A 14,246-nucleotide genomic window follows, 5' to 3' on the forward strand; every position below is an offset into this window, starting at 1 on the left:
CCAGTATATCCAAACAGGACAACCATTTCATTACATGGGTTTGAGTCATTTTAGTTTAAGGGACTGGAGAAGGAAAAACAAAAGCTCAAAAAGCTAAAAAAACTTAGAGCTAGCAGCCTTTCCTGGGCAGAAGTCACAAGAGCATCCAGACTGTCAGATATCTAACACCACTATGGATCAATATTCCAAAAAGCTACTTCAGGCAACACAAGGTGTACAAAGGCTACAAAGCTCTACTCATGTGACACTGGACAATTTACAGAGAGAACTGTAATTCCCACAAAGAACAAGCATTCACTTTTTTCTCCACATTTATGAAAATATAACAGCCTTCCTGCTGTACAGTCCTGGCACTCTTACTTGAAGAATAAAACATTCAGTCTTCTCTGTAGGTAAAGAAATGAATTAAAAATTGTAAGCCATCCTCTAAAGACAAAATGACTGAAAACACTTTATGAAACAAAGTATTCCAAACTTAGGTAAATAGACAGGCTGATACATAACGAAAATGGCTCCATCTACTGGTTAAAATGTACATTTTATAAATTATGACACTCTAGTTAGAGAATGTAATTCCCAGTGAAACTAGCAACTCTGAGGGTGCCATACACAAACATGAGACTCTTAGACAGATAATCCCTTCTAACAGCTGTTGAGATATGCCAGCAAGGTAGATTTGAGATTTGGACCATTTCAAATACATGTTGGTCTTTTTTAAAAATAATGTAATATTTTCATCTACTGGTAATTTTGCAAATGTAAATTCAGAAATGCAAATATTTAGGAATATTGCAAGATGATCTGTAAAATAATAAAAATTCTCATTTTACCATTTAGACATTTTCTGAAGTAATAGCTGGTGCTCATCTCTGTGTCCTTACTTACAAAACACTCAGTTGAATTTCACTATTCATAGCACTATTTCAAAACATGAGCTGGACATCTATCTTTGTTTTAGCAAAAAAAGCTGATGTATCCCTCAACTTTATCATTCCAGAATGTGCTATACCAAAAACATGACAATATTCATTGCAGACCTTCTCTAGCTAAGTTTGGATATACTCAAAGTATACTTATACTCTACTTTTTTATCTAACACTAGTTATAGAGCAGTTCTATTTAGTAAGTATTACTACTGCTTCAGGGCCACAAAAGGTCCTGTGCAACAATATCCTTGTGTAACAGGCATCAATATTCAAAGGCCCACTACAAATTTGGTGGCATGTCAAAAGTCACCTGCAGAGGCAGATAAATGACATGGATATAAACCAACAACTACTCAACTTGGTACACCCCCAGCTTATTCTGGACAGAAAATAGAACTACTACAATGAAGCATAATGAAAGTTCTCAAATAACACAACAAGTTTTTGACAGCCATGGTAACTTTTCAAGAACTCAGAAAGCCTGCCAGACATACACTTAAAAGCTTACAGAGGCCCACAACACAGTCCAAGCTGTATGAGGTACGCACCGTACCCAAACAGCACAACAGAGAAAAGCAGCTTGTCTCTCCAAAGTCATGGCTTCAAGTCTGCAAGGCTGGCAAGCCACTGTAATTCTCTCTGATCAGGGCTATTTAGCTAGGGCACTGCCACACAGCTATAACTGTAGTGCTTTAACTTGTGCAGAGCATTTGTTCAGCCAGATGCCACAAACTTGTGGGGGAGGAGAGTTTCCTGCACAGTCCTCAATTATGCAGTACAAACATACCCTCGGTTACCCTTGTCCAGCCACAAAGGCAAAGCACCAGTCTGAGCTCACTGTGTTAGTAGGAAAAATAAATTGTATGCAGAGACCTGTGTTTGACTTCACATCACAGATGCCCCATGCTGAATAAGATGACAGCAGAGGGCAGTGACTGCAACCCACCTGATAATGTGCAAGCACATCTGTTAAAAAAATTTTAAAAAGCTGTAGCCAACCACATAGCCACTTCAGAAAAAGCACTGTGACACTAATGCCCTCTTCAGTGAGATAAGGCAGACCACAGTACTTCTCTGGTTTGATTAGGAAAGCCAGAAGGAGATCCCTGGAAACATGCCCTTCTCCAACAGAGCCACTTTCAGTTCTATCATCATCTACAGTAGAATTAATGATAAAAACAGATGTGTTTCATTGAAAGAAGACACAAACACACCCATTACTTTACTATACTGCATGGTCTACAATCCTGTGAATATTTTCATATACATAAAGTAGTATCAAATACTAACAGAAAAAAAAGTTTCCATCTACTTTAAGAAAGCAAAGTATTTTGAAAATACTACCTGCAAAACATCTAGAGACAGAACTGCACTACACATTCCTTTAAATGCTACTTACAGCTGTTGTAAAGAAGCCCACCAAACACTATGGTAATAAACACCATAATGACAAAAGCTAGAAGCTAGAACTAAGATCACTCATATGCAGTATCAAACTTCTTTAATACCATAACTGTAACTGTCAAACTCACCACTGTATAGAAAACAAACTACCATGTCCCACCCCTATTTTGAAAAACCTAACAAGAATTACCATAAGTAGCTGTTGAGGGAAGAGGAAAAACAAGACAAGCATACAACTCCTCCTTACACTCACAACCTCCAGCTGTTTTCAAATCAGATTTCCTGCGGCTGTTGCTCATCTATTTACTAACCTCAATGTATCTGTCTTCCAATGTTTGTCCAAACTCCCCTTAAGATCACACTGTATACATTGTATAGCAAATATACCTGTGAATCCCTACACTGAGTTTCTTTTGTTTGTTTTGAACTGAGCACCCAAGTCTGATTTGACTGTGTGCCTCCTCTTCCATGCTCACCTACTTTCTCCACAGGAGTTTTATAGAGCCTTACCATATCACTGTCCCATCATCTCTACTAGGCTGACAAGTCCTAGACTGTTGAATCTTTTATCATCTTTGAACTAAATTCATATCCTCTTGTTTTTCAGTGAACATTTTCCAATAATAATGCATCTTTTCTAAGATCAGGGGCAGAACATCTAAGAGTATGTAAGGTATGAAAGAACCATGGATTTATGCAGTTATGTATCTTCTTCCTATTGTATTTTCTAGTCATCCCAGATGCTCTGTTCATCAGTTGCTCTCTGGTTGTAATAACTATCAGGCATTTGTTTCACCTCACCCTTCCAACTTTCAAGTACATATGGCCACCAATCAGGTTCTTCAAAACACCAAAGTTCCAAACACTTATTCATTCTCTTCTGTAAGACTGGACCTAAAGTATAAAACAAGCAAGGTTAAAGGATTTTTTTGTATTTTTGATTAACTAAATGGGATGGGGAGGTGGGCAGCATGTGACTGATAGAAGTGTTCCTCCATAACAGAGCCACCAATCTTAACTCATTACGTATCTAATATTCTATGAACACAGAAACAACACAGGAGGAAAGAAGAAAAGGAATTTTAGGAACTCCTCTGTTTGATTACACTTCTGTATTTTTAAGCCACAGCAATGAAGCTCTCAGATTTGATCTACACTTTTTTACAAAGTCCTTCCATCTTATTGAGATGTTTATTTCTGAAAAAGTTATGCACATGTAAGCAGTTTCAGCAAGCTTTGCTAGCAGGAAGGTAGCCTGTACTGTCAAGAAACACAGGATTAGAAAAATTACGTCAAGCTCTATTGTCAAAAATACTCATCTTTTGGATTAAGTAGCTCTCTTGTATATAGAATTACACCTCTTACATATGAAACCCACAACAAATCCAATACTGCTATACTATGCAACTGCCCAAAGATCAGCATGTCCTGTCTTTCTGTAAGCAATTTAATTCATGTGTTTTCCCCAGAAATTCCTTTTTTCCAATTCCTACCAACTCTTCTGCCCTCTCACTTTTCTAACCTGCGCTCTCACTTTTCTAACCATTCCAACTCAGCTGGAATTACCTCCCAAATACACTCTGGCACCAAGGTCAGGTATTGCTGTTGCCAGGAAACCAATCTGGACCACTCCACTGAGTACCTCTGTTCTTAACAGCTGCATCAAAAATGACCATGCAATAACATAGGAGGAGTTCATCCCAAAAAAATTAATTTCTGTTACAACAGAACCTAAATGACTGCTGCCAGACCCGACAAATGCGCTCAGGGTACACTGACTTTCATGATATCTGCAGTACTCTTTTCATTTGGATTCACCTGAGGAATCACCTGAGATGGTAACCATTACCATCTTCCACTGCAACCCCACACTTGAAGCTCAAAGTTTTTCAACTCCCTCCACACAGTTTAGCACCTCTTTGCTATATATAGGGAGTATTCTCCTATACAAAGGGAATATTCTCCTGCCAGCTAAGAAGAGATACCTCATACAGAGGGGCAAGGTAGTTTTAACATGAATTAAACCTATTAAGCAGCCTGCTCTTACACAAAATCTACCTTGAAGAAGTTAACATGAATTGGGACTATTTTGCAGCAGTGACAAGATGAAGAAATGGTCTAGAACACCTCGGCAAAACCTTTCAATGTGAGCACAAGCATTAACTTCTGAAGCCAACATACAAAGATTGTAACATTTGCAAAATTCATGGCCCTTTGAACCACTAAGTTATCAACGCTCCTGTTATAACAAAGGAAAAACACACTGAACATACTGATGTCACAGGAAGCGAGCACTTCATTAGACTGCCAATTTTATCAAATGTGACTCAAGTCTCTCCTTGAAGAGTAACGGAAAGATGATGAAAAATCATGTATTTTCAGTGTCATTTCTGTGTCCATCACATCATTCTTTGTGTTACAAACTACACATCCCTCCACTTCAGGCACTAAAGACAAATCCCTGTGCAACACCTTTTTGGAAAAGGCCCTGAAGGAGAACATCAGAGTAAGAGCTCAGAGGCTCATTAACAAAATCCAGACCTTGAGTCATCTGAAGGGAGGGGAAATTACAAGCGTGGAACCACATGTATTTTTCAGCAGCACAGGAAGGCAACACATGCCTGCTTCACTGAGCCACCCGGCCCGAGAAGGAAATGAACCCAAGCTCCGTAGTTCTACCCATCTCCCCCTCACCAACACTTGCACTCCCCAGGAGCAGAAACCCGCCGGGGAAGCGTGCCCACCACCCGAGCCGACCCCGCCGCCGTGCGACACGAGGACAAGGGGAAGCTCGCCGCTTGCCATGTGTGCGCACTTCTCCCTCGCCCAGGAACTCGTCAGCCGGCGGGGCAGGCAGAAAGGCGAGGCCAGGGGCGGCCGCGCCGCCCACCGCCGCCGGCACAAGCCCTGCAGGGCTCTCACAAAGGAACGGGGGGGTGGACGGGGCAGCCGCGGCCGCCGAGCACACGGAGCCCGCGGCCGAACAAAAGGCTCCGGCCCCGCCGCTGCCCCCCGGGGATGGCGAGGGGCGGGGAGGGGACACGGCCGCGCGCACGCGGTCGGCACGCGGGGACACCGGGCGGGAGGGGCCGGGACCCCCGGCCGAGGGTCCCGCCGCCGAGGGCTGGGCAGCCACGGCAGGGGGACAGCCCGGCGTGGCCCCCGTGCCCCGGCAGGAGGGCAGCGGCTCGACCCCCGGCAGGACGCGGGGCAGCGCTGCCCCGTGGCGGCCCCTTTGTGCGCCCCCGCCGCACCGCACCCCCGTTACCGTGGTGAGCAACGGTCTCATCTGCTCGCCCGCCCGCTCCTCTTCCATCGCGGCCCCGCCGAGATCGCTCGGGAGAGAGAGCGAGAGAAAAGGGCGCGGAGCGGCGGACGAACGGCGAACTGGAACCGGACGCGGGGGCTGCGCTGCCTGGCGGAGGCGGGCGGCGCCGGTGCCCTCAGGACGGGGCGGCCGCGACTGCTCCGCCGCACCGGGGGCTGAGCCCGGACCGCCTCGGCGGCGCGCCCGCTGCCCCCGCCCCGCGCCGCCCGCCGGGCCAATGGCAGCAGCGCAGCGCGGCCGCCCCCCCCCCCCGCCGGGGCTGGAGCAGCGCGGGGCGCGGGGGCGGCGCGCTCGGTCCCACGCGGAGCCGCGTGGCGGGCCCGGCTCCCGCGCCAGCGCCGCTGCCCGGGCTGGGAGCGCCGCCCGACACAAGGGATCACATCCCGGCGGGACCGGGAGCCAGGGAGGGCAGCAAGCTCCCAGCGCTGCCGGTGATTACGCCTGCTTAATGCTTGTCTTTCTTTCCTTTTTTTTTTCCTTATTCATTTTCCTTTTTTTTTTTTTACACTCTTCTCACTTCCCGGTAACTTTTGTCAGCCAGCCTTTTACCACGCAAGCTGAAACTTTCCATGCCAGGTGTCTGCCTCGGGCTGATTTTCTTTTTTTTTTTTGGAAAAAAAGTTATGAAAATAATTCAGTCATTTCCAAAAATAATGTTATTTGCCCTTGCATAAATAGTCCAACAATCCTTTATTCAAAAGGCTGGGGGGCTGGGAGGGAGCAGTATCAAGGTTGTACTTCTGGCTGCCCCTGTAAAGCTTTTCTCCAGTGAAAGTTTTTAGAAACAGCTGTTAACACTTTTCTAGTAGAGATAACTTTGCCTTGTCTGCCTCTGTAAAAATTACACCCTCCTTAGGCTCATTCAGTTGTGAAACACCTTGTGCTGATGGGGCTGAACATCCACATACAGCAGGTGAACCATCCCTTTGTGCTTCCCGTTCTAGACTACAAGCTCACCTTGCCCTGGGGCTCCTCCTTACACCTATTCCCACTACACTTTAGGGGGGATTGCGCACTGTGGCACCTTTTTCCATCCTGACACTCTGCAGAGTCTGTGTTTGCCCACAGCTTCTGGGCTGAGCTGTCACTGAAGCTCTGACATTAACACAGGGAGGCAGAGAGGCCACAAAGCTCCACATCATGTGCAATGCAGCCAGTTCCCTGGATCACTTTTGGGATGCCCTGGGCGTAGCATCAGTTACAGACAGTGTCGGAACTCTGAATGGCTGGGCAGTGTCAGGAAGAAAACAGCAGTGACTCCACTGCAACAGGGCCAGTCCCAGCTTGACTTCTGAAAGAAGCAAAAAGTCTAGAGTTACTTGATGAGAGGCACAGAGGTTTCAGGATCAGGCAGGGATCACAGGAGATGCAGTGTAAAAGTGAAGGCAGGCAGGCTGAGGCAGATACAGCATGGTGGAGACAATGCTAGGCGAGGGGATGTCAGCTGGACTGGGTCTCAAACAAACCCTCTCAAATGGGGACAGAAGAGCTTCTGGTCTTATCAGCCGTTTTGGAAGCAGCAAATGAAAGGAATGCGTGCATCAACAAATACTGTGCTGAACTAAGAACACTCTAAAAGGAGGCTCTGCAGAGCCTGTGGACAAAAATATAAACCTGGCTGTGGAGGCAAAGCAGGCCTCTGGCACTGCCTACCAGCAGGAGGCTTAGCACAGCCTCAAACACCGGCTTGCTCTGGAGGCTGGCCACAGGAGAAGGAAAGGCTCCTGACGTTTGGCTGAGCCTGGGGAGGAAGAGCTGATTGGTGACCAGTAACCCTCTGTATGCTTTTCAGGAAAGGTGCTGGCAGAGCCAGATCAGTCTGCAAACAAAATTAGTTCACCATTTCTCTGAACAGAAACAAATGCCCTGGAGGGAATGGCAGGTGCACACACCGTTGGGTGGCACTGGGCACAGATGCAATCCTTGCAATCCTAGCCAGAGCTTCTGACCCATACAACCTGGAGGGAGGTTTTAAATTAAAGATTTGGCATGCACCTACACCAGGTCACTAAAACCTGCATTTTGAGAAATGCATCATTAGTGTAAACTACACCTGCCTAGTTGTACTGAGGAGATGATGTAAGACAAGCTGTGCAGAACTGCTTGAATAGGGAGCAGTCTTAACACATTCTTCAATCAAAGATTATGACCCAGAGTTTTAATGGATAATAAAGCACTGAGCACAACCACCACAAAAATAATAACCTTGATACTAAGGGCCTTGATACACCTGCAGTATAACTGTGACCTATTCTGTCCTTTCCTTTTCCAGGAACAGTACTGGCAGAGTTTCTGCCCAGTTAAACCATTGAAAACAGTCTTGTACAAAACAGCATGGCTATAAAAAGGGATGGATTGCAACTTCAGGTCCCACATAATTGATGCTAAATATGTCTTGGGAGGCAGATTGCAGTGGTCCTCCATTGATATTGAGATGAATGCAACCCATCTTCACAAGCACTGAACTTCTCCATTCTCCGGGGATTCAGCCCAGAGACCAGTAATAGCTAAAACAGAACTTCCCATAATGTGCAATGAACTACAGTATTTAGAGAGGTTTCTCAGGGGACAGCAGAAGAAGGGTTAGAATGAGAAAAATGTTTGGTCCTTCAAAAAGGAGCCTACTGACATGAATGCCAGTTAGGTTTGGCATAAAAGGATGTTCCTTTCCCCTTGATCTGTGAGAAGGGATCTCTGACAAGATGCTCTAGCACTTTTTTCACTGCCATCAGAGAATGCCCAATGGACAAATCAAGGTTCAGTAGGGCCCAGCATTCACCCACCTTACTTCCTTTGGGCACTCTGTAGAGAACAACATCTCCAGGTGAACACACAGTCATTTGCTGAGCTGAAAAACTTGTTTGCTCATTGCATTCCATCTGGTCACCATATGTATAACTGTAGCAGAAAAAGCCAACCTAGCTTCCCCACGCCATGCTGCCTGAGTGAAAACAAACTGATGCCACTGTTTACAATTGACCAGACCTTCAAAACACTCAAAACTTACCAAACCTCCTACAAGTCATTATCAAAATAGAAGTAGACCAGCTTTTTGTATATGAAAATGAGTGCAACTGTCCTGACACACCAGGTGACGTATGGAAGGAGAGGGGTAGGGCTTGTGTGGCACTGAAGAGGTGGACCATCAGAATCTTTAATTAGATACTGTGGCCTGATGGTGCTTTTCCTCCCCTCCTCTTCCCCCCTTTTCTTCCCCACCCCCTCCCCAAACATATTCTTGGACCTAGATGGAAGCGGCAGAAATTGTTGGATAAGCCAGACCTCTGATTAGGAAATTGCCTGTCTCCTTAGGACAGTGCCATAAAAGTCAGCTTTGCATTTTATTCTCCTGCTGTTTAATTTCTTGCCAACTGCCAGGCACTTAAAGGACTCAAAGAAAGGAAGTTAGAGGCTGAAAAAAGCACCTTCCACCCAGCCTGACACCAGCATCAGATCCTCTCCAGTCATCAGCTGCTCTGGCAAGTAGGACCTCTGACAGGAGTTACCACAGACTTCACAAACAGGATGGAAAGATGATGTTTGATGGGATAACTGGAACAGCCATTACTTTTACCAAAGTAAGTTCTTTCTCAAGGATTAATCTATTATTAATATTGTGTCAGCCTGTAAGAACTGGCTGTTCTTCCAGGCTGACACAATATTACTAACAAAAACATTGTCAACTTTAATGGAGCTGAGTACCTGGTACAGGTAATCACAACAGGTTATTTTGGCAGCAGTAGCACCCCTAAGAATGGGAAAGGAGGAAAATGCCAGGAGTCAGTATTCCATGGTCCTTGTAACCTTTTCTTTCAAGACAAAGCAGACATAATTTCCATGGCTAGGACAAAGTTTCATACTGAGGAGCCATCAATACAAAAATAAAAGAAGGAGCTGAGGGGAGAAGAAGATAAGGGACCTGCCCCCTCTTTCTCATTAGAGCATCTGATGCTGGCAGAAGCAAACAACATTAAAGAAACAGCGTGAGGGGGAGAGGGAAGCAGTATGAAAACAACCAGTTCCTATAGCTACACTAGGACAAAGAACATTCAAATAGGAGGAACAAAAGTCAAACAAATGGAGTATAGGCAAAAAGACACAAATATTAGTGCAAACAATCACATGTGCAGAAGGAAACAGGGAAGAGAAACACCTGGGTAGGTTGAGAAAGCTGGCTCCAAGCAAAGAAGTGGAGTAAAGTAAACCTGGGGAGAAAGTAAGCCTGATTTCTCAGGGATCAGAAAGGTAAGTATCAGATGTTAAATGGGGTGTGAGGGAAAGAAGGGGTGAGGAAACAAAGACACAAACTAGAGCTGCAAAAGGAGAAAGAGGCGATCAGACCTAATGCTCTTAAAGAAAAGGGGGGGAGGAATATTCTCTGCTAGGAGGAGTATAGGAGAAAACAAGTGTCTCAGGACCCCTGCCAATGTAATTTCTATATCACATTTTAAAAATTAAACCTTTTCCTATGTGCTCAACTAAATGGTGCATTCTTTATACTCTGAGTACCTGTTTGCCAGGTTCAGACTGAAAAAAACCAAGGACATTTGCAAAGAAAGCCAGATGATGTTGCATTTTGAGGACAAGTGTCATACAATACTTAGCACATAGAAAAATTACCAGTTCAAGCATCTAAAATTGGATACTGAGGATCAGTTGAAACTTGACATTGTTTGGCTAGCTATCTGCAAAAAAAGATAAATCCCCCTTCCTATGCTTGTAAAAGCTATCATGAAAGTCAGTGCTTATGAAAGAAACAGATATATAAACTTGAATGTTAGTAAAAAGCAAAAAAGAGAAACAATAGCATCACTCCAGTGGAGTAAGTAACAAATAAATACATCCTAAGTCTGCACAATTAAAACACCTAGAAGCTGTTCATTAAATGTCATATTTTCTGTGATGAAGGCAGTTTGAGTGATCTTGTAAAAAAATAGTAAAACTCAAAAAACCTGAAGCAATTGTGTAAATGAAAACCATCTTATAAGGCACATGAACAACAGGGTCAAATCAAAACTAAGAACAACCTGCACATTCTAGCAGATCCTTAATTAAGATTTACAAATGTTGAATGCTCATCTCTGCACAGTTTGTGGGTGTAATATAAAATGCAAAATTGTGACTAAATATTTATTGTAAATTCATATGGTCAAAGATCAAAGTTATTTGTGTTTCTTTCCAGGAGATTTAGTGTACTATGTGGTTTATAAATGCTTATGAAGAAATAATCAAAGGACTGATGAGTTAATAATCTAAAGCTAAGAAAAGCAGACTTGAGGACAAGTGCAGCATGTTTGAGGTATACCAAAATTACCAAATTCCAAAGTTGAGGAGTAATCAATCTCCTAAAACTATCTCTTTTGTGATTGTGCTCAAAAGAGGTTTCAGTATAAACAAAATGATGATGTCACCATCATTACAGTCACTAGCTTCAACAAGTACAGGTTCAGATGAGCAAAGTAGATTTGAAAGGCATATAGCAAGTCAAGGCAGGCTACTTAATGAATAAAATCACTTTCACTTCATTTTCTCTCCTCAATTCTCCTTTTAAAAGAAGATCAATTATCCTATTGTTCCTTTTTACTTCCATGTAAAGAGAAAGAATACACTTTTTAAATCAGATGTGTGCTTAAGCTGTTACACAGTTAAAAAAGAAGTTTTAGTCTAGGGAAATTTATCTCAACTTGTCTTAAAAAAAAAAAAAAAAAAAGAAAAATCTACGGCTTTATAATTTTCTGGTACAGACCTCTGACAGAAGGAAAATATTTATTAACTTCAGGGTATAGAACTTGGCCATTTTAGAGGGCATGATGAGATGGCATGAAAGGACTCTACACTAACAAATGTCTTGACTGTGTGTTCATCTATTGCTGTTTATCCCTCCCTTAATCGTACATGATACCTACCTTGTCCAACTACACTAACAGAAATAACAACTTTGACCATCAACAGTAGCAGTAGCAGACTTCAAAGAAATTTTCAGTTAAATTTCCATACAAGTCACAATTATATGCAGCTGATTTTTAACACCAATTTATATTTCTTACCCCATCCAGCTTGTGTGCAATGTCTAAAATATACCCTTGTGTGGAAAAGCAGTAAAATCCATCCTCAGACTTGACTATATGTTTAATGCTCACTGCATTTCAGTGCTAACTTAGCACCACCTTGGCCAGCTTAGTAGAAGGAGACACCTTCCTGACATTTTACCCTCACATGATTTAGCCCTATAGTAGCCATGATATTTACTTCTTCCCCAGGACAAAGAAAGGAACAGTTGTTTAACATAAAAGACAACACTGGCACGATTTAGGTTGAAAAAGGTTTTTAGATATCAGAAGAATGAAATCTTGGGAACCCTTTCAGGAGGTTTAGGGCAATCTTGAGAAAGCTATAAACTACTTAGTTAAAGATAGACCTTGAAGTAGTAATTAAGGACTTCAGCATGTAAATGCCTGCAGTAGGAGAAGACTCTTCCAAGAAAAGATTCCAATAAGTTCTTTCCAATCATGTGGTCTCACACATTTCACGGCTGCACTTGTTCCTTGTTTTCTATACAGGCTCTCTGTGTAATATTTTAACCTCACCCAAGCAGGTCCTCACATCACCAAAACAATCAGCACCCTTTATTATAGCCCTACTTAGCCTGAAGTCATGAGTTTAACCTTTAACCTGCTCTTCAGCCAAGGAAGAATATTAAAGATTAGTCAACTTCTGCAAAATTTTTTCACATGCACAGAAGGAATACAGTAAATAAACACCAAAGATATTCATATATCCAGGGTTCCAGGTAGCTGAGGTAAATTGTGCAATATGGGACACCAAATCTCTTTTCCCATAAGGCTCTCCAGATGATCATATTCTTCCCACACAATTTCTCTTCCATCACACTGGGGAGTTTAATCATGCTTGTTGTGATGAAAAGCCAAGTTCTAAATGAGTTTGGACATCCTCTGGACTCAGTTCTAAAATGCCCAATACACCACATGCTAATTATCTACACATAAAATGCCTTCAGAGTAGGCATCTCTGTTTCAAAATGACACACCACAAAGTCTTCACCCAGGATCTGGTGACTGTACCTTTATAAACAGTTGTCACATCATCTGCATTAACATGATTTTCCTTTTTTTTCAATAATCAGTTGGAATAAGAAAAAAAAAAACACGCAAAAACAAAAATAGACAATAAATTTCTGCAATTGCTGCCTTTCCAAATGAAGTATCTTTATGACATAAAAGTTTGCAATTTGCTGTTGTGGCCTTTGTTTTCTGGCCAAGAACATAGCCAAAAAGCATGCCTAACTTCAGATGCTTTTCTTCCACATTTAAGAAGTTTCAGCTCTTGAGAAGTAAGATACTTAGAGACAGAAAACAGAGGCATAACAAAGTCATAGTCTTATAATATTTAAATAAACAGTTATAATAAATCAAAATAAAATAATATTTAATTACAGATTGTAATGTGCTTTACTGAATATTATAAAATTTATTTAACATTGCCTTTTTTCTCTTACATTAAAGAGTAACCCTATATATTTTTGTTTTCTCCACAAGAGACAGGAAACCTTTACTTTAAAAAGGGAATTAAGCAAGAAGGTACCAGTAAAACAGGAAGGTAATTTCACCCCTGGCCTTCTGGGAGAGAACAGATTTGACTATTGTTCCTAACAGAGCATGGTTAGTATAGTGAAAAATGTGTTTGTGGATGAAGGACACAACTGCTGCAAATGAGGTTACACGTCCCACTAGGCACAGCTTTGTGATATTTTGGGGGAGGAAGTGGTGGCCTACTTTGTTTACCCCCTCACTTAAAGTGAAATACTGCATAGTTCATCATCCTCACTATCTCTGGTTTTCTGGCACTCTTAGAGGAGCATGGAACATTTATTTACAAGTCAAATGCATGTCCCACATTTAGTTATGTGCTAATTAAGATGACAGTGCTGCTAATGAACTGTATGTATTCCCTAATGCAAATCAGATTAGGAATTACAGAGATTATAATCTCCCATGAGGGAACTGTTGTCCAAATCCCTTGTGTAAATGTGACTCCTAGAAAGTTCAGCTCTCCTATCTGAGACTTCTAGAGAACAATTACCACTGCAACATATTACATTAAAAAGTTTCAACTGAAAGAAAGAATTATCAATGGCAAATGTAGGTGCATTATTCACGAAAGTCATTACAGCATAAATTCAGAGATTACTCTCCCTCAGAATGTTCTTCTTAGCAAAAACAATTCATCACCAATGCATAACATGAAACAAAATAATACTTTCCAGGTCCTTGTAATCTAATCTATCCTTGTATCTTTTTCTTAACAAAGAGGTTTTCACCAGATTGTATTAAGAGGTAGGATGTCCACAAAAAAGCCTAGAAATAAAACAGATCAGACTTGAAAATTTCCCTGAGCCATTATCAAAGTGCACTCTGATTCATGTCATTCAGGACTCTTCCACACATGTGCTTTCAATTCTAACGACTTACTCTACTTCCAGCCTGGAAATTGCCACGGCACAAATCCCACCCATTAGCCAGTTTTGGGCAAAAAAGCTGTGAGGCTTAGAGCAAGAAGAAAGCAACCAA

General features: G+C 42.5%; 1 protein-coding gene across 4 annotated transcripts in view; it reads right to left on the reverse strand.

The window, feature by feature from the left end:
- The window catches only part of SLC4A7 (solute carrier family 4 member 7), a 93,683-nt gene extending 87,864 nt beyond the window's left edge, over positions 1-5,819 (reverse strand). For all 4 annotated transcript variants that reach the window (XM_030943388.1, XM_030943386.1, XM_030943387.1 and 1 more), the window contains exon 1: positions 5,599-5,819. In XM_030943388.1, the coding sequence (XP_030799248.1) occupies positions 5,599-5,646 (48 nt within the window). In that variant the 5' untranslated portion in view covers positions 5,647-5,819. The remainder of the gene's footprint in view (positions 1-5,598) is intronic.
- Between the last annotated feature and the right edge of the window lie 8,427 nt (positions 5,820-14,246).

This window comes from Camarhynchus parvulus, chromosome 2 (assembly GCF_901933205.1).
Source record: "Camarhynchus parvulus chromosome 2, STF_HiC, whole genome shotgun sequence".
NCBI classification, from domain to species: Eukaryota; Metazoa; Chordata; class Aves; order Passeriformes; family Thraupidae; genus Camarhynchus; species Camarhynchus parvulus.